Source organism: Linepithema humile, chromosome 2 (assembly GCF_040581485.1).
Source record: "Linepithema humile isolate Giens D197 chromosome 2, Lhum_UNIL_v1.0, whole genome shotgun sequence".
Taxonomy (NCBI): Eukaryota; Metazoa; Arthropoda; class Insecta; order Hymenoptera; family Formicidae; genus Linepithema; species Linepithema humile.
The window spans coordinates 1,433,832-1,457,715 of NC_090129.1; the positions used below are offsets into that span (position 1 = coordinate 1,433,832).

Sequence of the window (23,884 nt, forward strand, 5' to 3'; positions counted from 1 at the left end):
TTTTTATCTGATAACATGGATAACATGTGATGACATGTTCACTGATGTTCACTTATGTGCTTATGCACATTATATTTTTTTTCAGACTTAAGTGTATCAGTATTAATCAACAGAATCTGTTTTTATCGAAATATATATTTTTATAAATTATTTTTACATTTCTGGCTAAGAAAGATTTATTAATTGGTTATATGATTGTCGAATGTTTGTCATGATTTCTCCGTTATTGTGTGAAACTTCTCCGAATTATTGAAACGAAATATCATGATTAATGTGAGCGTAAGTCAGCTTGTGAATCAAGTAGACAAAAGTCATTTTACATTGTACACAGAATGGGAGGATACGCATTTTAAAATCATATTATTAAGGTCGTCCACAGTTCCATTGAGAGGCGAGGTATATAATCTAACATTTATTCATTTTATATGTATATTTCTGGCATGTCATAAAATTGAGAAAAATATAGACAAATATATTTGTAACTTATCACAAGTAAATGTTACTATTTGCAAAATATTACTTGACAATTACAATATTGTGTATCTACTGTATATACTCCTATTGACAATTATTTTCATCTTTTAGATGCACACAGAGAATGCCAATTACTTTCTAAAACATCTGGACGAGTCCTTTGAGACATATTTGGAGAAAACTCGACATGCATTTTCTGGAGCAAATGCGGACATATATTTCTTTCTTGAAGATTATACGTTTACATGGAAGCAGCAAAATATTCTCATTCGTGGAGAAATTGCAGTGCAACCTCTTTCAAATTTATTAGTTATTTCCGATACTTTGATGCAATTGTCAGAGCTTTATGAAAAATGTCAAGAACAAATACAAACATTGGAAAAAGAAAATGATGGCTTGAAGAAAACCAACACAAAGTTAATCACAGATATAGAAGAAATGATAGATATAAAAAACATCATGGAAAAGGATCTTTACACAAAATTTCTTTTACTTCTGAATACAAAGAAGAAAAGAATTAGGGAACTTCAAAAGGTTTTAAATAGTAAGGAACAGACAACAAGATCAGTATACGAAGAAACCACTGATGATGAAAGCCAGGGATCAGATATAGAGAGCAAGAAAATATATAACACTAATGCTAAATCATTTAATACGAGAAAACGCACGGCGGATTATGAGAATGAACATAAAACTATACTAAAGAGTGATGAACGAAATTTTAAAAGACGTATAAATTCCAGTGAAGGTGCAAGTCCTGAACCTTCAACTAGCAAGATTAAATCAGAAAATATAGACACGCATGATGTAATGAAATCTAAACACACACTTGATATTTCAGACGAAGAATCTGAAGAGGATATGTTTTCTTAATGACAAAAATTATTTATCACATTTGCAGTTTCTTACACCTAAAAGATAAGATAATGCAATTAGACCATATTCATATAATTCTTAAAAACGAATTATTTACATAAAATTTATACTTAGAGTACAGCTAATTATTTTAGAAAATGCACGTATTTGAAATGTACATTAGATCAATTGTATATTTAAATCAAATCTAGTCTAATGTTTTACAAGAAAATTTTTAATATTTTAAAGAAAATTTATTGTATCATACAACAATAATTTGATAATATATTACATAAAAATTGATTGCACTTTATGAGCATAGCAGTTAGCAGTATTATATATTTTAATTGTATATATGTGATTTTATGTTTTACAACTGTTACTATATATATATATATATATTTAATGTGATGAATTATATGTATATTTATCTACTGATGACGAGAATATATTTTACAAAAAGATGTAATCGAATGTGAAATGACTAGCGATGAATTTTAATAAAAATATTTTAATAGAAAGAGAATTATAGCGCTATTTTTTTTTTTTATTTAAATGGTCATTATTTTACTTGTTGAAAATATTTAGTACAAGTAAAACAACCGTACGAAATATTTGATCGTTTTTCGACATCTTCAAAAAATTGGAGGAAATTTCAAGGAATAGGAAAGAGATCAAGGACTCTTAAAATCGCGAGAAACGATTTGGTGAAAATAGTTGAGAAAAGTAACAACGATTCGATCATCAAAAATTTGCCTATGTGTTCATGTTATCCACAATATTTTACATAAAATATATATTACAATATTATCATTAATAAATAATGAACTCGATAATGATAATATTATTTCGGTTTATCATTTCGCTCTAATGATCAATATGTAAATTTCGCGATTTACATAATTAAGTACATTGTTTCACAGTAGAAATTCAAAATGTGCAATAAAAGCATCAAGCGAATTTGATATCCTTGTTATCACTCGACGATTTCATTACAGATATCTTTCCTTTCGTCAATCTACGATAATTGACTTACGATTAGTATAAGTTTTTTTTTTATTTCGAACAGTTACTTAAAATGCGTTTTTTTTCTATGTAATTGGGAGTATTTATGATTGCTTGAAATTGTAATAGATGAAACGTCGTACGTGGTACGCGCGATATCTCGAATATGTATGGTGAATTTTCGGGTATGCTCGTTTAAGGATAGTTTCCAGAACGTTAATAGATTTGGAATATGATACGAACGGAGAGATATAATACTTTGGAATCTGCTCAATCGCAATCATCATCGAAATTATACACCCTGAACAAATTTTTCTAACGTATAATACATGTAAACTTATCGTTAAGAACTGCAGACTAGAACATGGCCGAATGTGAGTTCTTAAACCTATTTAAGGACGTAAGACTACTATTTCCGGTAAAAACTACGCATTCGTTAAGCCAACAGAACGAATCGACACGCCATAAATTCCGAATTGGTGCAACCGTATTAATTTGCCGCGACGAAATGAAACGCATCTTGAAAGAATTCAACAACGATGTCGATTATCTACAGAATCACAAAACGATAATGGTACGGAATGTTTCAAAGTGCATTGCTCGGTGCCACAAGCGTATAAGATTAGTAGACAGGTGTCTCACGTACAGTGTTTTGTTTACCATTTTTTTTTCCGACATGGAAGAGCCAAAGTTGGATCATCAAAGGTTGGTCTGAACACAGGTTTGAAAGGTAGCAGAAGTACGTTTTGATTGTACGGGTCATGTAGAAACGTCCGACTCGCAACAGCTTTTCTCAGGAGGTCCCGTCTCGCGTTTGCCCTTTCAAACTCGCATTCAGACCGATGTTACTCAGCCGGGCATCTTCCGATTTATCATAGCCCCCAGATCCGGCACAATCTGCCGCGGCTCGCGACTGAACAACAGAGTTCTCGCATTCAAGAACGACAGGTCCGGCAACTGGTTCAAAACTTTCACAGTCTCGGCTTGCACGGTCATCGGTCGCCCGTATCGGTCCATGATCACGTGTTCCGCGCCTGCCGTGCTTTCTTTCCTACCTACCGACGTCTTCCTGTGACACTCGTGTACCTTGGAGGTATTATTGCTTACGGGGAACGACTTATTGTTGATCGGCGGAACACTTCTCTGTGGTTTATGCGACGGATTGCTTTTCTGCTTAACTCCGAAATCTTGCTCGCCCTTCTTCTTCCATTCCATTGTACACGGCCCTGGTAATGGTTCTATTATCTTAGACTGAGATGGTTTCTGCTGTCTCAATGAAGCACTAGTAAGATCGGATAAGTTTGGTGATTTCACAGATTGACTACTTGGTTCTTCCGATGAATCTGGTAGCAATAAAAATGAATGATTAATAAAACTGGTAGAATTGTGGACGTAGTAATTCAAAAGCAAGCACATAAGTAGAATCTACTTGTCTCTAATACGTATTCAAGCATAACTTTTATTTGAAATGAGAATTATGAATATGTGCATGTATGTGCAAGGACAACGGCATTACAGCTTGACTTACAGTAATAAACGGAGTTCGTTGAACAAGCTGACTGATGATAGGATTCGGAATGTGTGGAGCAATGGGGTGTTAATAGAGGATCAAACGGACACAACAAATCCAGAGGCAGAAGAGCAGACAACCCACCACCTGTAGTGTTATTTTTCGCAACATTTAGGACCAAGTTCCACACACGTTCTACATGTTATGTGACAAAATCGTATTGCTTTTACACATAGAATACTTGTTTAGAGATTATTTTTATTCTCTCTCGTTATATTTAACTATATCAATTCGGCAAAACGTGAAAGATACAACACTTTTATTTCATTAAATGCAACGTGTTAACTACCAAACGTATAATAACGATAAATACTTACTAGCATCTAGAGGATTTACAAGGCCAGAACTATTCCAATCAAACTGGGCGGCAGGTACTTCCTAATATGACATTACAATTATCAATTAATATGCAAGTTAATACTCACACACGTATCCTATGGATAGAGCTTCAACTTACATCTGAACAAGCTGCGCCTTGCGTCTTGTTGATGATGGATGTACAAGGCTGCTGAAGATCAACAGTAGCTTTAATCGGTTCCAACGGAGTAAAGCCGAGATTTGCAGCAAACCTTGGTACATTCGGATTCCACCTCGGCCCGAACAGCTTTAATTTCACAATATCGTTATTTTTCCTCATTATTTACATGAATTATTCTCTAATTTCACGATGCAAACTATTCATACTTACAATATTTCTGGAATCGATGCCGAGAGCATTCAGAAGAACATTGTTACTACTACTATTCGCCCATTGATAGGTAAGAGCATTGGTTTCTTCCACACTCTTCATATTCTGCCAAACTTTATCCGCCTTGTCTATTAACGGCTTTAACTCAACTTCATGATGCTCAGAAATTACGGGAAACATGTTTGTTATTATATCTTCTATTTTATTCGAGGCCTGAAATTGTTTTAAATATTATGTCAAGCGTATCGAAAAGTATTATTTATATTTGCACTGCATTGCTAGATTAAATCTAAGCCAAAGCTTTAAACTACAAAATTCACTCTTTTCTAATAAACTACTAAAACTATCTAGTATAACGAACATTCCTAAACTCACGTTCTTGTTTTCTATCCGACATATAGATTCTTTCAAACTAAACTGTTGGGTCTCTACTACACCCATTGATGTTTCGAAATTGCTGAAGTCTCCGAAATCGTCGTCGTCGTCGTCATCGTCCTCAGGTACCTTCAGTTCTTTAGCATCGTCTACCGCTGCGCTCGAAAAATTAGCGAAATCGCCAAAATCGTCGTCGTCATCGTCGTCGTCTTCGTTCTCCGCACTTTCGAATTCGAGACAACTGTTCTCTTGTACTTCCGTTGCTACTGGCTCGATCTTATCCAAATGGAAATCATAAAATTCGCCATCGCTAAAGTATACTACAGAATTTCCGCTTTTGTATGTGGCACATTCTTCGCTCGCAGTAGGATTATCTTGTAAGCAGTCGAGGGGTGTATCGGATGGCAGTGAGGCTTCTTCGATCGACGAAAGCTTTTGTATACAAGACGTATCGGATGAGGATGTATGTGAATCATGAATTTGTACTGTTTCGTATTTATTGTTAGCGGATACCGGACTAAAGTCGCTTGTGAACTCCGATACGTCGCCGAAATCTTTATGTTCTATGAATTCTGTAAAATCAGAATTATCTACATCATGTGTATCAAATCCATTTTCCAAAATCTGCTGCTCACGCACATCTTCATCGTTCCGCTCGTCTTTCACATAAACAGAAATTTCCTCGATCGTCCCATTCACACTCGCTTTTTGAACAATTTGATTTTGCATTTCTACGGCTACGTAATCGCTTTCTTTTGATTGTGTGGTATTTTTTACATCGTAGAAGTTATTAGGAAAAGTACTCGCATCATCCTTCGTGCTAAACTCTTGAAAGCGGACGTCATCCTGGGTATGTACAGATGTGCAATCTAAATTTGATTCTTCTCTTCCGGAATCATCGAAATTGAAATCAAAATTGAAAGAATCGTGCAGCGCCTTGGATTTCTCACTACTCGTCTCATGGTTAGATATTACATCATTGTACATCTCTATGTATTTCGATTGAATACTGAATTCACAATCTGGCTGACCAAATACATCGGCGCTGTCTACGTTAAGTTCCGGCGAGGTAACGAAATCGGAAATTGTCCTTTCATCGTGGATGAAGACAGCTTTGTCGTTAGTACCATCGACACGAGTGTCACTCGTGTTGTATGACGTGTAAGTTTCTTCTACTTCATTCGCTATGTGATATTCTATATCGGAATTAGGCTTGTCATCGTTTAAGTAATCCGTCTGCAGAACCGTCACAGTTACATCTGTCTTGTTGTCAGTATCGTTCCACTCAGTCGCATCTTTGAACTGTTCGTAGTTGTAAAAGTCGTCGTCCAGTTGCTGCAGAATGTCCGGTGTGCTCGAAGGGTCCTCCAAATCCAAGCTTGCGGGTTCCACGTCATCGTTCACCTCCAAACCGTTCGACGACGATCCCTCCTGCTCGCTGGCTGTTTTTACACTATCCGCTAAACTACTGTTGTTGCTACTAATTACATCCGTATCAACAAAATTTTCCTTAGCTAAAACATTCTGAGTACAAACGTGGTCAATGCTATTACTAGTCTCAACGTTATGCGACTCGCCATTTCTAGGTGAATCTAATACACTGTGTTCTGTTATACTAGCGTTGTCAAAATGGTTTTCCAATACGCTACTGTTATCTGTTCTATCCTTCAGTTCTATGTGGCTCACGTTGTCCCCTGTCTTCTCAACGATCAAGAGGCCGTCAATAGTTCTACATTTCAAGGCTTCGCTTTTTATTTTAGGGCGACCATCCAATACTGGTGACTCGTTAATACCGTTTATCCTAGGAGATACGTTATGTGATGCTATTGGTGTTTCTATCGGAGTGACAAGTTTCTGCGGGGATTCTGACGAAACAGATAAGCCTGTTACAACAATTATACAAATTAGAGGATAATTGCATGCATTGTAAAAGATAACAAACGTTGATATAAGATATAATGACATAATGTTATATAAGTACCATCTATTCCACCAGTTGTGAAGTCTCCGAATTCATCCTCATCAGACTCTCCAAAGTTGTCTAAGGGCGGAGGCGTAGAGCTGACTAAGGGCGGAAAAGCCATGATCCTCCTCTATTTTATGGAACATCACAACAAACCAATTTTACATAACTTTCTACAAATCTCAACAGAATTGTAATCTAACACGATAAAAAAAAAAAATCTCAAAACGCATCACACTTTCACATAAAATAACGATATATAAAAATAATTTCCACAATTACTCGATTATCGTTTTGTTATCTTCGGTCGCATATCTACAGGCTTTGTTTATAACTACGTTATCTCTTCTTCATGCGTGTCATCGTTACATATGTCAAACACGTTAAGGTTAAGTAGTACTCGAGCACGGATTTGCGTTGTTTTTTGCGACGGAATATGATAAATTCGCGAGAAAAATCGCGAATCTCGCTGCGTGTGCGTGATTCGTGATACGCGATCGACTGTCCGCGGGAGAATCGACAATGACGTTCTTACTCTCGCTCTCGGCCACCACGTATCCGTACCTACTCCGTGACCTCCTCGGTGGCGCCTGTCGGCACGTTTCTATCTCGCATCCGTCATCACGGCGTGTATCTCGCGTGCATGGACGCGACGGAGGCTCGGTAATTGTCACAGCCGAATATCGGGTCGTCCAGCAGTGACGATCAAACACACGATGACGGCAGTCATGAGACATCACATCAGGTACGTAACATCACTTGTTCTACGACGTAGGCGCGTGCGCGATCAACAGCGCGCACCTGTCGTTCACGATTCTTTAAAATTGCGCGCGGAGTTACATAAAACTCTTACGGCTACGCACACTTGTTTCTGTGATAAAAAAATGTTAACAAAAAGATAAAACAATAATACGGTAAAAATAAGTTATAATTAGGAAATAATTTGCAATAGTATCGAAATATATTATATTTATTTAATTATTTGTATACATTTTCTTATTTTGTGTTGTCTTATTTAATATATTTTAAAGCATTTTATTATTCGTTAAAAGAGATAGATTTAATAATTATTGCACAATGCAGTGCGATTTTGCACAAATATATTTTGTACAGAATATAACTTAATTAAAATAGAATAATTAAAATAGAAATGTGTAACGATGAAAGATTGATTTACATCCAATGTGATAGCTTTCAAGTTGTCTCTTGCTTGGAACTATGTTGAGTGCGTCTGTGTTTTCTCATGTCGCCTTTCTGCCTGAAGCGCCTGCCGCAGACATCGCAGGCGTGCGGCTTCTCCCCGGTGTGTATTTTGATGTGATTGTTTAAAGCCTCCGTTCTGGTGAAGGCCTTCTCGCAGTAATGGCACTTATACCTACGATCGCCGCGGTGTATCAGTCTGTGCTGATAGAACACGGAGCCGGTGAGGAAAGCCTTGTTGCACACGTCGCACTTGAACGGTCTCTCCCTCGTGTGCTTCTTTCTAGTGTGATCCGCCAGATCCGGCTTTATCGTGAAACGTTGATCGCAGTACTCGCAGGCATATGGCTTGACGCCCATGTGGAATCTTTTGTGAGTCCACATGTGACTCGACTGAGTGTAACTCTTGCCGCAGATGTTGCAAACGTACGGCCTCAATCCGTTGTGTCGTCTCTTGTGAGCGTTGAGCGAGTTCGCGGTGGGCAACAGATTGCCGCAAATGTCGCAGGGGAACTTGGAGCATTGATCTCGCCCGTGGCTTTGTATGTCCTCACTCGTGTCGAATATATTTCCGCAGAGCTCGCAGATGAACTTCGCATCACCCGACTCGGACGGTCTGAGTGCGTGATCGTGTCTCTTCTGCTTGTGTTTGTACAGCAGGGATAACTCCTTCATGTCCTTATTGCAGACGGTGCACAGGAAGACGACGAGAACTTTGAACAGCCGCGGGTGTTCCTTCCAATGTAAAACGGCTTCTGCGAACGATTTGTAGGTGATCGTGCATGTGTTACACGTGTACGGTCTCTCGATCACATGCTGGTCCTGGTGAGCGTTCAGATTATTCACGTCGGTGAAGTGACTGTTGCAGAATTCGCAATGATACAGCTTTGACGTGGACAGCTCCTCGATCAGCGTTATCTTCTCGTCGTGGACTTTACAATGAACATCGGCGTCGTCGCAAGAAATGAACGCCTCTCCGCATTGTATGCATTTCCAAACCGTCTGGTTGCTCTCGATAACGATGCAGTGGCTCGCGACGTGCTTGTTCAATCTTGACTTCTGCGTGAAGCTTTTCGAGCACTGCGAGCACTTGTAGGGCTTCTCGGGCAGGTGCGTGACAATGTGACGCTTCAGGGTGTAACCGTCGGAGAAGCCTTTGCTGCACACCTCGCAGATGTGAGGTCGATTCTTGCCGTCGACGCAAACGTGCACCCGAAGCGCCTCCTGACTCTCAAATAACTTTCCGCACTGCAGACACGAGACGCTGACATCTGTAGAATGGTATCTCTTGTAATGATAGAATAATTTCAGCTCTTTGCCAAACGTGATGTTGCAGACTTCGCAATACAACGCCTTCGCGCCTTTGTGAAACTGCATGTGGAAGTTTAATCGTTCCTCGAAGGTGAACGTCGTGTCGCACAGAAGACACTTGTACGGCTTTGTCGTGCCCTGCACGCTAGGTTTGCACTTGTGATTATCCAGAGTCTCCTTGTTGTGATAGAGATTCATGCACGCCCCGCATTTTAAGTACTTCTGCCTGTCTCCCAGACATTGCAGCATAATGGAACGACTCCCGCTTTCCTCGTCGATCTTCGCATTATTAAGTATATTCTCCTCGTCGCTGCTTTCTAGAATTATTTCTTCCTCGTATAACTCAATGCCCTTCATATCTTGAAACATATCCTCGCATACATTCATGTAGCCCTCTGTACATAAAGGACAAGACTGTCGATCAGACAAGATCTGACTCTCATTCGAAACATTGAAAGCCTGTTTCTCCTTCAGCATTATCGTTAAAGTTTCTTCCGCTTTAATGCATTGTGTATCAAACTCGTTGCTCCAGTTTATTTTCTCGACACACGTCAAACAGAGCTGTTTCGGTAATGGATCCGTCTTTTTAATCTGCAACAAATTCATAAAACATCGTAGTGCATGGTTCAGATATTTATATACAAATTAATTTTAACGAGATTTTATGAATACCTTCACACTTAGGCATGTATTTATTTTATCCGCCAGCTTCATCGACTCTCCGAGTTCGGAATAAATATATATTGGATTGTTAGTTTGACCAGCACATAATCGGCAAAAAGCAGCCAAGATATTTTCTCTCTGATTCTCTGAAGCTGGTAACTCTAGTATTTCGTTGGAAGAAAGTGGCTCCTCTTGAGACCATACCATAGAGCCCTCTAAATCGTCAATATTATCTTCATGATCGCTTAGTGTGCTTATTGATTCTGCCTCCAGCATGTTTTATCGCTGCAAATGATTCAAAACATAATTATAAGCAGTTATAATAATGAAAGAGCAAAGGAGTTAACGCTAGATGTACGTGCAAAACATGTATTATAAACATATATACAAAAAATTACATAAATAAACGCAGACTGACATGAGATCTTGTAGACTACTCCACAATGATGTAGAGAATCTAATTGATCTTTTCCTGTTTTTATAAATTCTCTAAGATTATTGAGAATCAAGAAAGCTAATCTAAGATCAAAACCTCTTGCCATTGATATAAATTCCTTGGAAATGGGTTTTATGTTATATTAATTTAATATCATGTAGATTACAATATCGGGTTTTAATTTTATTTCAGTGTTTTAAAATGATTCACTCGGGATTACAAATTTATAAAACTCTTATTAAGATAGAATCTTTTCTACTCTTTCAACAATTTACACATGTTGCGAATTTTAACTCTCAAGATTAATAATTATATTTTTACATTGCGTGCGGCATAATCAGTTGTAATGATTAACGATAATTAAACTTTGTTTTGTAATTTTCCTGCGTTTTACTAAATGTCTTATTATTTGATTATAAAATGCATATGATTTGTCAGGAATTATGAATTTTATATTTTGTATGTTGTTTTGTAATTTGTTTCACACTGAAGAGGGCCTAATAAAGACAAAAACGTCTGTTCTATCAATCTATAATATATCTATCAATCAATTATTTTTTATTTATAAATGAACTGTACAAAAAAAATAAATTATTACTAAAAAAATCGTGTGAAAAAATTTTATAACTTTTACAAATGTATTTAACTTGTAATAAAATAAATGGACATATTCAATTTGTTTTAAACACTGTATATACTTGGAAGATACTTGAAAAGTTGCAATAAGAAAATGGAGTAGATTACCTTTTCCTTGAAAAGAACATAAATATTCAAATATTCTTTCATGGCAAACTCAATATTCTTGAAAGTGATTTCTCTTGCTACCACGATTCAGCTTCTTCAATGATGCATAAATAGATTGAAACAGATTGGTTAGGTAACTAGAAACAATTGAAATACCACTTATTGTTTCTAATTTGTTTCTAACATTAATGTAAAGAGAAAAGCAAATATGAAAATTATATACACTTTTAGTTAAATGCAAAAATCTTTATTTATAAATGTAAAAAATATATAATTCATTATATATATACAATTCTTTGAAATTGAATTTAATAATTGTTGAATTATTTATATTAGTCAACTCATATAATTAATTGTGAAATTGTACACATTTTATAAAAAGTTATATATTATTAATAAAGAAATTGTTAACTAATTTGACATTTGTAAATAGTTATATATTATTAATAAAGAAATTGTTAACTAATTTGACATTATAACATATCTCAATTCATTTTTTATTCTGTATTCACGTAAGCGTTTGCAATGGCGCAATGCTGTTATCAAGTTTAATTTGGTCTTATCGATCTTTGTTTTTGTTTGCCTATAATAATCTTCAGCTGTGAAAAAATAAAGATATCCTGAAATAAAAATTGTATTAATGTAAAAAATATACATATATAGTTCTTATATTATGGAGTTCAATGTATTACTAAAAATTGTCAAAGCCAAGAATTTACCCTTTTGTTCCTCAATATCAAACTCCTGCTTTTTGTACTGCAGATACAGATTGATTTCGCCCTTCTTTTGGGCACCAGCCTTTCCTAATGATAAGATTGTGTACTTCGCAATTAGTGTTTGATTTATAGTATTTATCAAACTATTAATTGTCTCTAGAGTTTGTCTCCCAATCATGTATTTAGGCAGTTTATTAAATTCCTCAATAGTGATCAATGGTATTGTGGGACACACTTCCATGTCACTTTCTGATTGGAAAAGTGTTCTTTTACAGTCTTTCACCATTGACTGCTTTGCAACGTTACTGTTATAGTAGCTAGGTGTCTTTAGCTCAATCAACTGATGAGCTAAATGAGCTGAATTTACATTGGAGTCTGATCTAGCAGGAAAAAATATAGTTTGAGCCTTTTGAGAAGAACTTTTAACAGCAGACAAATGAGACTTTTTATTAACATCTTGATAGGCTTGTAAAAGCTCTGATGGAACATACGCTTCTTCGTCTACGATTTTTTTATCCAAAGCTGCAGTTAGCGAACATAATTCCTATATGAACATAATCGATCCTAATTTGTCTTCAATTCTCTATTAATAATAAAATTGTGAATATATAATTTTTTAAACTTACTTTAAGATAAACATTCTGCGCTTTTATTCTATCCAAATCTTTTCTCAAGTTCTCAACATCATTTGACTTCTGCAACATTTTTTGATGTATTGTCTGTAGTTCATCTTTTATGTTGTGTTTACCTATAAGAGATAAAATATTATTTTTACAATTCTCCCATATTGTTGAGACTTTATAATATAAAACAACGATAAATAACGCGATAACAATATACTTTTTATCAATTCTGTGACTATACGAAGCTCAAGCATTCTCTTGCATTGTTCATCAATTATCTCTTCCAGATCATCCTTATTATCCTTCTTGTACACAGACATATTTTCAGTTCACTGTGTAAATAATACGAAATTAAACCTACATATTGTATAACAAAATGTAATAATTGTAAATAAATGTAATAATCCGTTATGCTTACAATGTATAAGTCATAAAGATGTACATACATTTTCAATAACTGATTCGTTATTGGTTTTCAAAAATATATCATTCAGAGGAAGCTGTTTTGATTGCCGTATTATTATTGCTCCTTTCTTAATGTTTTTCTTTATATTTTACTGAAGAGTATGATCACAGAATGGTAAAAAAACGTTTACCCATGTTTAAGCTTTAAATTTGAATTTCTGTTGACTTCTGTCAAAGTGGTTAGGTTAGGTTAGATTTGTTTCCCTCCAACGCCTTCAACTAAATAAGCTGCGTTCTAAAATTCATTAACAGATGCATTTAAGGCTGATTCTTCATGAACACGGTAGATTTGGTCGCGTCGCAATGTCCCAATATACTCGCTTCAATACGCCTCAATCTATAGTGTACGTGACGTAATACTATAGGAACATGTTGGGAACTGCGACGCAAACAAACCTAGTAATTGGTCAATAAAAGTGGGACTTTTAGGGAGTTTTTGAGGTAACCTACAATTACCAAATGTTGCCAAAAGTTTTCCACACATGCACACGTAACTTTTCTAGGCAACTACTAACAATATACTTAATATTGACAAATTTTAGGATTAATTTGTCTTCCTTCGTGGCGGTTAAATCATGGTGATTATTTGGAATTATCAAGAATCATTGCCTGTGAAAGTAAGATTCAGAAACGCGTTAAAGTATAAAATTAAACTGAAGCGATTATGCAATAAAAAAGAAATTCAATATTTACGACAATGTCATCAATAACATAAATTCGTAATACAGTGACCTCGTAGTCGCCAATTATCATTTACTGATGTTTACAGCGAAAAAATCAGATACATATCGCGATTAAATTAAAAATCAAGGCCAAGAGACGGAGTTGATATCATTATATGATTACATCCATTCAATATTGATTTGCCCAAGTAAAGCCACAAGTGTTCTTGATAATTTATGCATCTTGTTTGCGTTTTTAGCAATTATCACTGACATTTACTTGCATCTGGGTTTCTCGAAAAAATAAGATAGGAAGAATAGAAGCCAACAGTCGCTTATCAGTTATTCCTATTGCATTTTGTATAAGAAATTAAAACTGATCTACAAACTACAAACTGTGAATCATGCTACAACAAATAGATAAAAAAAAGTACTAATCACTGCCTGGTAACGATGAAGAGCATTCTAAGATCTTGCGTTATCTAGAAGTGTAATACAAATAAATCAGAATTGTTATACAATATGTAAAAAAAAGGTTGCATTAGTAGGGGAGATAATGTATTTTTTCTGACAAACTTAAATTTCTAATATCAATTTCATTTAATGCGGATAGGACAAATTTCCTCATACGCAGGTTGCGTGTGTGTTTAGTTTTACACACAGACACTTTAACGCGGCTTGACTCTAGAGATGTGGGATTCATGCACATTGTGCAAGATTCTTTATTTTACATTCTTTAAGGTTTTGCGGCTAAATATCCGCTGATGCAGCGTAGCACGTGATCAGAAAACAAGACAACAAAGACTGTGTCTTGTAACACTTATAATATTACGGCCGGTTTCCCGCCAAATGTTTTATCATGATTCAGAATGGAATATCATATTTGGAATGGAAAAGAACTTGATCTTTTTTGATATATTTGAACTTTATGATAACGTAGATAAACATTGCAGGTGGAACGATAGAGGCTTCATTTATCTCTAAGGCACAAATTTTTATGGTTTCGAACGTGATGCTGCGAGCGTGGCGCTCTTGTTTTGAAGGTACGAAGCGTTGCGCAAAATTCTTGAAGACCGGATATTCTGTAACTTCGCGAAACGCTAGACACGAGTTAGTCTAGCGATCTGAGCAGAACAATAATTCCGCGTATTAATTTTCAGCGATGCCGCTTATTCCGTCGCAAATTGCCAACATGACAATTTCGTGCCATTATGGACAATTATCGCGCGCCAAGCAGGACAGGATTCGACGCGCAAAAATGCCAATTACGATCATCGGACAGATAATGGTTTTGCGGGCGGAACAGGAAAGGTGCAGTAGAATTACATTGCGAAAAACTATTTCGCAAGTAAGGAATTTATTTGCGTGGCGTCGACGCAAACAATCGTGTCGATTAAATCAAGACACGTGTATGTAGACGTACGTATCTTCGGCATACTGCATGTCAACTGATAAGAATTGAATTCTTGCCGGCGCGAATGATTAGTGTCGCGGGTCTCTCTGGCGACGAGCATTACATATTCCATCGTAAGCCATCGTACGCGCCACGACACACGGTGGTCACTGCGGCTTGACTCTGTTTGTGTAGCAGTCGTTTCCTGAACGTCGATATTGCCTCGGCAAAGACATCGAGGAAGGTGATCACAGAGGTTTCACAGAGGAAAAGATTTTGGTATGTAATAATTTTTTTAATTAATTGTCAAATTAATACTCGGCGACGTGATGTGTGATTTTCGCGTAAAAGATTACATTTATTTTTAGCTGAATTTTATTTTTTTTTTTTTTAATTTTATTTTATCTTATTTTTTTATAGACAAATGTAATATATTTTAAATAAAAAAAAGCACAAGATGTGCCGTTTCATTTTTATTTTCTTTCTTGAACACCGTCAATATTTGGATTGACATTAAAATTTTTTTGGAAATTGGAAAAGTGTTATATAACTCCGGTTACTTAATTAAATTAATTTTATAATTTTTGTGCGTGTTTTAAACAACAAACCGCGAGCTTTCGTGCAATGTTTGAAGAACGCGTGTATCAATGTGAATTATATAAACGCGCGTGTAAGCGTTCGCCAAATGACTTATTAATACTGTAGTTTAAAAATAAAGTAGCGGCAATGTTTATTTCATGTATTTTCACGAAAAATGTCTGCGTCGGTGCGAGCTCACTGCGCGTTTTGTTTTCACTATGCACAATGTCGCTTCAATTTAAAAATAACATTTAAAATCTAGCGTTACGTTGTTAGCAATGTGCATGCTTGTAAACTCTTTATTATGTTACTCTTGTACTTTGCATGAATTTTTCATGTTTTGCAAGCTTATTTTGCGCACAAATGTGCGCGATTTGTCATATTTAATTGTGTAATACTGATCTCATTAAAAATCAACAAGTATATTGAATATATTTGCATTGAAGATTAATCAGCACATTTTCTTGCGACATTTTGCGGTTTAATATATGGAATCGATTAACGAAAAAGAAACAGGAAAGGCAGTTTATCGTTTCTCAAAATTTATCATTTTTCACGCTAAATACTTAAAAGAGTGTGTAACGTTTAATCGACACTTCCGGGATTTTGCAACTCGATGGCAAATATCTTTGATGTGTGATACCAAATTCTTATCAAGAGCTTTCGATTTGAGTGCTATTGCAGTTATGAAATACGAAATAAAAAGGAAAATCTGTGAACTTAAAGTCAAACTGTTATATTTACATTATGTTCGACTAATTACTCGCGATTTCGCTGTATAATTTTGCACTTTTGGAGCTACAGCGTCATTTCGACGAACGGAAAATTATGGTGAAACGAAAATTATTGAATGAGGACCTCGAGACCACACGCGTTTAGTTACATAAGAAACCGCAGTGCGTTATACAAATCATTTTTGCATAATTGATGAACTTTAAGCGGTGAAATATCTGTTTAAACAAGCAAGAATTATGTCGTTCCGTTTTTACTTTACCTTTGGTAAACTTTTAATGATCTACTGTGTTGTGTGTGCACACTTCTTCTTTCTTGATAAAATGTGTCTTTAGTAATGTGAAAAGAATTTTTAAGTTTTGAAGTGATATAATAAATTTAAACACATATATGAGTTGTGTGTGAAAATCTGTCGCTTGAAGACTGTTTCAACAATGTTCACATTTTTATATATCAAGCATTGTCGCAGTCGTATTTAATTAACCTACATTTATTTATAAATGATATAATTTCAAGTTGCAAAATGCACATTAATATCATAATATAGATTTAACGATTTTTTTATAACAGCTCAAGCATTTTGAAAAATTCGTCGAATAGAAAATGTGGATGTAATCGGATATTCACGAAAAATCTACATGTACCACGCGATATCGCGCGTTATTCACATTTTAGCAAGACAAGATAAGGAGTACGTGAATGCACTTTGATGGATAAGCTTCGAAAATGTTCACATACAAACAAATTAAACTATATAACGAAAAAAAACACTCACATATCACGTTTTCTTGCGTATATATTATATTCTGTTAATTGATTTATTACTTTGAATTAATTTAGCAGAATTCACGGTTTGATTATATCACATATCCTGTTTGTTTAGATTTCTTAAGTGATCTACGCGTTATCTGTATGACAAATCGGCTACGAAATTTTTTTTTTTTTTTAAATAACGATATTTATTATCGCGAGTTTAGTTAAAGTGCCACATCGGGGATACTCGTATCGCAGGCGTAATCGTTTTTCTTACAGTTAATCTGCGTTCTTCATTGCACTGATTAAGTGGACGTGGTCAGAAATTGTGGCAGTAAAGTTTGTTAATACCTCGGGATTCGTGTTTAATCTCATCGTGTTTAATCTCATCGACGCTTCAAATTTAACCCTTGGCACTTGGCTGATATCGTGCTGATATCGTTACAGCATTCACGAGATAACACGTTTGCGGCAATCTCATTTGTAGATGCAAGTGTTTGTACTAGAAGCTCCGCTCCGCTCCGCTCCGCTCTGCGCTTCGCATTCATTCCAAATTTGTTAATGCCTAAAAAGGAATTATAGGAGTTATCGATGTAGAATGATAACCATATGTCAATGAAGGGGCTCGACTTTGACAATATTTACCCAGTTTTGACAGCCAGGCAGTTTTAGATAAGGAAACAAACCAAACACTTTCGATAAATTGAAGAATAGTATTATGGGAAAATATTGACACGGCATAATTATGAGATAATCGTGATGGAATAATCTAATCGCAACTACGAGAAAAATTCCACTTACGATCAAAAATTTCGTATGTGTCGCATTTGCGTTCGGCAAATATCGCAAGTAATGCGCATTTCGATCGTGCAAGCATTTCGATTGGTGTTATCGGATGATGCGTGAACTATGATATATTAATCGTAAATTTGATGGCCTGTAAAATTGTAACTTGGAAAGCGACGGTGCTGATAAAAAAGGAATTATTCGAATGGAGATTAATCGCGCTGCAGTACTGCAAATTGTGCTGCCGGCGCGAAGGTGAAGGTTCGCGATTTTAGATAACGAAATGACACATGAGCTATATACATCGAGAAACGACCGTGTTATAGGAAATGGAAAAGTGCAATAAATCTTATAAATATTATTAACGTCACGTTACGAGAGATGCTATCAAAAATAAAGTCTTCATTGATAATATCAAATAATGAGATATCACATTACGCGTGTGTAATTTTATCTTATCTTGTTGAATAATTTTACACTTATATTTTGGAATTATTATTTAGAATTGCGGAGCATTTTTTATACTTATTCTATAAAATTTCTTGTCTGAACTTTTGATGGGCTAAAGAAAATTTTTATGTATATGTATGGGTCGCAACATGTACTGCTAGTTGGTGTGCACTAACCGATTGCGTCGCGTACAGTTTACGTAATCCTTATTGTTATCGGAGTACCGGAGCAATAACAGAAAAATTTGTCTCTTCTGCTCTGTTATCATTCGCCATCTGAAATGTCACGTATGCAAATGCTGATTCTTTTCGCCGCAGCTTCCACGCTGCAGCTATAATTGAACGAAATTTTTTTTCGATACCTCTTTTACTGCTAGCTCACAAGTATCGCAAAACTGCGAAATGTGTGACATAAGTAATAAGATGATTTTGATTTTATCAAAAGTTAAGATAAAGCGAAAAGAATTGAAAAATGAAATAAAACTGAGACTTTTCCATGTTACTTTAAAATGTCAACTAATATTAATATAAAATAGCTATCTGTAGATAAGAACGATAAAATTCACGTGCTTTTTTTTTTTAACAGCAAGAAACAACTTCTCTTGCATTCTGCAATCTCTTATCCAGCATTTTCACTTTTATCTAAATTATTTTTCTTTTATTACGCATCACACAAGTGTTACGGTATTTTTTACAGTCGTCTTCTGCATTTTTCTATAATGTGTAATCGTTTTCTTCGACGCGTTATCACGTAATCTCATGTGTACAATAAATGAGGTATTGTCAGAATTGCGCTCTTTACACGTGTCACAATCGTAGCAATGTGTAAATCAAAATCACGTCGCTTGAGTTAAGCTTTAATAAAGAATATGAATTTGTAATACGGCTATACTGTATTTTTTCAGATACAGCAGATAGTATCAATAATTTACGCCAATTTGTTCATTTATCAGTAAAAATTTGGTTAACATGAAGTGAACGATGTAATATTATACTATCAGTTATCTGCTATCTCATGTTGGTTGAACAACTAAGTAGCATATACCGAAATGCGAAGGTTGGAAATACTTGAAATTTCGCTTCTATATCTTGAATTTCGCGTGATAGTAGCCGCATGTGATGTATTAGATTGTGATAATCTAGCGATATGATAGAGATAACTACATATCAAAGTCAGAAAATCACGATTATATGTGTTATATTACACATCATATATATGACGCAATGATGATTTTTTTAATTCAGAGAATTGCTTGACGTTAAATTGTAAAATCTTTTGTAAATATTAGCTACAAGTATAATATAAAGTTCGCTTGAAATCCAATTTTTAACGATGTGCAACTCGCAATAAAGAATAGAGAAATCGATATAGAATCTTATATAACAAAGAACTTTGGAAGAATACATATCGCTGTATGTGTACGTACTCTAATTTTTCAAATGCTTCCAGTTCATTATTGCACAGCACATAAAGATAAAAATAAAATTTTATTTTGAAATCTATCGCGAATTTTATAGGTTTCATAAAGTGCGTCTAAGTATTAGAAATGATATGTTAATTAATTAAGAAGAATTAACTGATGCGAAAATGTAGAATTAAAAATTTGGAACTGCCTATTGTGTCTAAGAGTTAAGACTTTTTTTATTTAAGATTATAATTTTTTTGTGTAGCCTCGTATGTCTTATCATGCTTTGTAAACGCTCATTTCAAGTTCACCTGTAACTTATTTATGATTATGCATAATCTTAAATGCGGCTTTCCGTTGCAGATAAGAACATGCAGTCTTACATTTACATATGCGCAAGAAAATCTAGATATATCAAACAGTGATCATACCGTAGCATTTAGCACAAAAGAATTTTGCTGCGTAGATTGCAAAATTGAGGAAAATACTGATAGTATTGAATTATGTATGTAACATTAACATGAAAAAAGAAACAAAAGCTGGAAGTACAACAGAAGCGAGGAATGCTACACGCTAGTAAGTCATTTTTCAATGACGCATATTTTAAACATAATTCAAAAGACAATAAAAGACGAAATAATTCAAGATTCAAGACGACTTTATTTATGCAATTAAGATATTATTTCTATAATGTTAAAAGTTTTATAGAAAATAAAGAAATATATAGAACGGTTATCGCGCGCGCGCGCGCGCGCGATCGGTATTTTCTGCTTTTACCGCTGCAGTTCGAAACTGATTTTGTATTTTCGCCAATAGATGTCAAGCGCGATTTCTAGCAGCTTATCGTATCGTTTTTTATACCGCAGTACATATCATGTATCAACACAAACCGCGAAGCAAGATAAACAACACAGTGAATTCGCATTGACATGCACATGTCCGTTAATATTCGCCTAACTGTCACGCGACACGTCAATCGTTCTGTAAATGTGGAATTTGATACGTTTTATGTGAGAATTCGTTCTGTGAGCTAAAATATCCATCAAAATGATGACGAATTGTACATGGGAGGCCGAAAATACGGCACCAACATGTTCGAACGTACGTAATTCTATATCATTATATGTCCTTTCAGCATTCTTTGTTTAGTGTTCTTTTGTCACTCACGTGATGCTAATAATGATGTGACAAATTGTTTAAATTCTTGATTCCATTTTTATTATTTTATATCATTATCACAATTTTATTTTTCAAATTTTTATTATCTTGTCATTGTCATTATTTTAAAAACACAGCAAATTGTAGGAAACATTTAGACAGAAAAAAGGGATTTCTATCCTTCCAGTTTTATATAAAAGATCAAGATGCTTCTAAAGATATATTTATTTATTTAACAAATTTAATCAACACTATGAAAGATACTATGATTTTGTTACTGAATCATATAACAGCTCATGTGTATAGAGCTTATTTTAACAGTAGTTAATTTTTTTTCAGGACGAGAGAACACCACTTTTGTCAGCGAGTGGGCAACAAGACAGCATGGACAAAGTTGGCATCTCACAGCAGACCTTGGTCTCCAATGGCTCAATTGTGAAAGCCAAGAGGTTACCACAGTATCTGGCATGTATAGCAGCGACTCTCGGTGCTGTTGCTGCCGGTATGGTGCTTGGTTGGACATCACCAGCTGGTAAGGATGGCGTAAATCTAATAGCAGACTATGGAATACACACCACTGCAGAGGAGTTCTCCTGGGTGGGCTCGCTCTCCACTCTCGGAGCGGGCGCGATATGCATACCCATCGGTATACTAGCAGACAAGATTGGCAGAAAATACGCCATGTTGCTCATGGTGGTTCCGTTCAGTGTTGGTTGGTTACTTATTATTTTTTCCAACTCGGTTCTCATGTTCTTCTTCGGTAGATTCATTACTGGCCTCAGCGCAGGAGCCTTTTGCGTGGCTGCGCCTCTCTACACATCGGAGATAGCCGAGAGCGAAATTCGTGGTACACTCGGCTCATACTTCCAGTTGATGCTGACCGTGGGTATCCTGCTCTCGTATTTTCTCGGATGGGCCATACACAACATGAAGATCTTGTCGATCATCTCGGGAATTGTGCCATTGATCTTTTTTGGAGTATTCTTCTTTATGCCGGAGACGCCGATCTACCATTTGAAGAAGGGCGACGAGGAGGCTGCTAGGAAGAGCTGGATTAGACTTCGCGGCAATCATTATGATGTAGAGACCGAGTTGCAGATGGAACGCGAAGCGCTCGATAACGCCAGTCGTAACAATGTGTCTTTCATGGACGCAATTAAAACCCGCGCTGCTAAGAAAGGCCTGGTGATCGCTTTCGGACTCATGCTCTTCCAACAAATGAGTGGTGTGAACGCTATCATATTTTACTCCTCGGATATCTTCACGCAAGCTGGAAACGCCATCCCGCCCGACGTGGCCACCATCATTGTGGGAGTGGTGCAAGTGATATCGGTCTTCTTTGGTTCCCTTTTCGTCGACAAGCTCGGCAGGAGGTTGTTGCTACTGGCATCGATCTCTATCATGTTCCTGACGACTCTGATCCTCGGAGTTTATTTCTACTGCATCGAGAACAATAACGCCTTCGATGACATCACCTGGTTCGCACTCATTCCGCTGTGCCTCTTTCTCGTTGTGTTTTCCTTAGGCTTTGGACCAATCCCGTGGATGATGATGCCAGAGATCTTCGCGCCGGAAGTAAAGGGCATCGCCGGCAGCAGCGCCTGCCTCTTCAACTGGCTTGTAGCCTTTGTTGTCACCAAGTTTTACACCAACATGACTGCGGCTGTGCATGGTTACGGTACTTTCTGGATATTCTCTGGATTCTGCGTGGTCGGCACCATCTTCGTTTATTTGTTGGTTCCAGAAACTAAGAATAAAACGCTCGACCAGATACAAAGGGAACTGAATCAGGATTGAAAGTACTTTTTTTTCGTGAAGAAAAACATAAATCTGTATATATTTTAATACACATTTTAATAGATATTACCGTTTTAAATCGAAGCACGAATTGCAATCTGATAATTTTGCACTGATTCAGTATAACAGTGTAAGAATGTATTTATCCCATTAATGTAATACTGTTAAATATTTTCGTATCATTTTATTATGCCATAGTACTATTTTAACTCTCACCCAGATCGTTCATGGCTTAAGGACAAAAAACTATGTTTTTTTTATCATTAAGTATTAGTATCGCATTTTGAAGAAAGAGCTTCAGTAATATAAGAGTTGATTGTAATACAGTCTTTTGAAAAAAATGGAAGTTTTGCAAGTATTATCAGTTGTTTAGCCGTTCGAGAGTTAAAAATAGTACCGGTATCTTAATGATACTGTCGATTGTTAATGTATATACTGAGACTGATCTTTTGTAAACTTGTATAAAGTCTATATTAAATTGATTATTATTTAAGTTAACCTATATTCTCTTATCTGTACATATATGCTGTATATATACTATATATATATATGTCATTACATGTACTAATTTTTATTTACTGCAAATACGTCGTTGAACATTTAATCTCGGATTGCAATTTATTTTTGAAATTGCAAATAAATGGTATGTTACTGAAATCTACTTTATCTATCGTCAGAATTGTAAAAGTTTGTTTTATCAATCGATTTTTTACGAGTCATTTCACATTTTTTCTTATAGATGTCTACACATTCATGTTTCAAGTGTTAGATCATTATAAATTCTGTTTTACAATGGCAATGCTGGAAGTCGCAAAATTTTTGAATTTTTAATTTGTTGCCTAAATAATGCATATATTTAATGAATTTCGAATCGTTCTTTAATAACATGTAAGTATTCAACAGAATTTCCTTTTACATACGTTGTTATTGATGCATACAGGGTGATTCAAAATAACCTGATGTCCTTGCAATGCCATATTCTTGAGCGAATTCTGAGACGATTTTTCCTTTTACAAAATTTTGTCCGAAGCTTAGGGCGGTATTCATAGTCCCTTCTTATATTCAAAATCGTCTTAAGCAC

The 23,884-nt window shown here is 35.6% G+C and overlaps 5 protein-coding genes across 15 annotated transcripts; 2 read left to right on the forward strand and 3 right to left on the reverse strand.

The window, feature by feature from the left end:
* The first annotated feature begins 7 nt into the window (after window positions 1-7).
* LOC105677399 (DNA repair protein XRCC4-like) lies at window positions 8-1,855 on the forward strand. Its single transcript, XM_012376001.2, has 2 exons — window positions 8-396; window positions 586-1,855. The coding sequence occupies exons 1-2, from the start codon at window positions 265-267 to the stop codon at window positions 1,345-1,347; spliced, it is 894 nt and encodes a 297-aa protein (XP_012231424.1). The 5' UTR covers window positions 8-264; the 3' UTR covers window positions 1,348-1,855.
* An 11-nt stretch (window positions 1,856-1,866) lies between these two features.
* Afti (aftiphilin) lies at window positions 1,867-7,703 on the reverse strand. Of its 7 annotated transcripts, none has more exons than XM_012375960.2 (8): window positions 7,499-7,703; window positions 6,949-7,060; window positions 4,968-6,850; window positions 4,593-4,805; window positions 4,362-4,508; window positions 4,222-4,282; window positions 3,863-3,991; window positions 1,867-3,677 (listed from the first exon to the last, which is right to left on the reverse strand). In XM_012375960.2, exons 2-8 carry the CDS (start codon window positions 7,049-7,051, stop codon window positions 3,184-3,186), a joined length of 3,030 nt encoding a protein of 1,009 aa, XP_012231383.2. In that variant the 5' UTR covers window positions 7,052-7,060; window positions 7,499-7,703; the 3' UTR covers window positions 1,867-3,183. The 7 variants fall into 7 exon arrangements, with proteins under 7 accessions (XP_012231383.2, XP_067204961.1, XP_012231382.2 ...); XM_067348860.1 differs by having other exon boundaries at window positions 4,968-6,832; window positions 7,495-7,703; XM_012375959.2 differs by having other exon boundaries at window positions 7,495-7,703.
* Window positions 7,704-7,884: 181 nt separating this feature from the next.
* LOC105677386 (zinc finger protein 665-like) lies at window positions 7,885-11,498 on the reverse strand. Its single transcript, XM_012375982.2, has 3 exons — window positions 11,285-11,498; window positions 10,114-10,389; window positions 7,885-10,032 (listed from the first exon to the last, which is right to left on the reverse strand). Exons 2-3 carry the CDS (start codon window positions 10,378-10,380, stop codon window positions 8,125-8,127), a joined length of 2,175 nt encoding a protein of 724 aa, XP_012231405.1. The 5' UTR covers window positions 10,381-10,389; window positions 11,285-11,498; the 3' UTR covers window positions 7,885-8,124.
* An 11-nt stretch (window positions 11,499-11,509) lies between these two features.
* Window positions 11,510-13,361, reverse strand: LOC105677398 (spindle and kinetochore-associated protein 1-like). Of its 4 annotated transcripts, XM_067348885.1 has the most exons (6): window positions 13,042-13,361; window positions 12,841-12,955; window positions 12,627-12,748; window positions 12,004-12,544; window positions 11,716-11,904; window positions 11,510-11,664 (listed from the first exon to the last, which is right to left on the reverse strand). In XM_067348885.1, the coding sequence occupies exons 2-5, from the start codon at window positions 12,941-12,943 to the stop codon at window positions 11,747-11,749; spliced, it is 924 nt and encodes a 307-aa protein (XP_067204986.1). In that variant the 5' UTR covers window positions 12,944-12,955; window positions 13,042-13,361; the 3' UTR covers window positions 11,510-11,664; window positions 11,716-11,746. The 4 variants fall into 4 exon arrangements, with proteins under 4 accessions (XP_067204986.1, XP_012231422.1, XP_012231421.1 ...); XM_012375999.2 differs by having other exon boundaries at window positions 11,510-11,904; window positions 12,841-12,980; window positions 13,070-13,354; XM_012375998.2 differs by having other exon boundaries at window positions 11,510-11,904; window positions 13,042-13,354.
* A 1,346-nt stretch (window positions 13,362-14,707) lies between these two features.
* LOC105677387 (facilitated trehalose transporter Tret1) lies at window positions 14,708-23,301 on the forward strand. Of its 2 annotated transcripts, XM_012375985.2 has the most exons (3): window positions 14,708-14,793; window positions 14,911-15,422; window positions 21,346-23,301. In XM_012375985.2, the coding sequence occupies exon 3, from the start codon at window positions 21,391-21,393 to the stop codon at window positions 22,801-22,803; it is 1,413 nt and encodes a 470-aa protein (XP_012231408.1). In that variant the 5' UTR covers window positions 14,708-14,793; window positions 14,911-15,422; window positions 21,346-21,390; the 3' UTR covers window positions 22,804-23,301. The 2 variants fall into 2 exon arrangements, with proteins under 2 accessions (XP_012231408.1, XP_012231406.1); XM_012375983.2 differs by lacking the exons at window positions 14,708-14,793; window positions 14,911-15,422 and adding an exon at window positions 20,631-20,949.
* The last annotated feature ends 583 nt before the right edge of the window (window positions 23,302-23,884 follow it).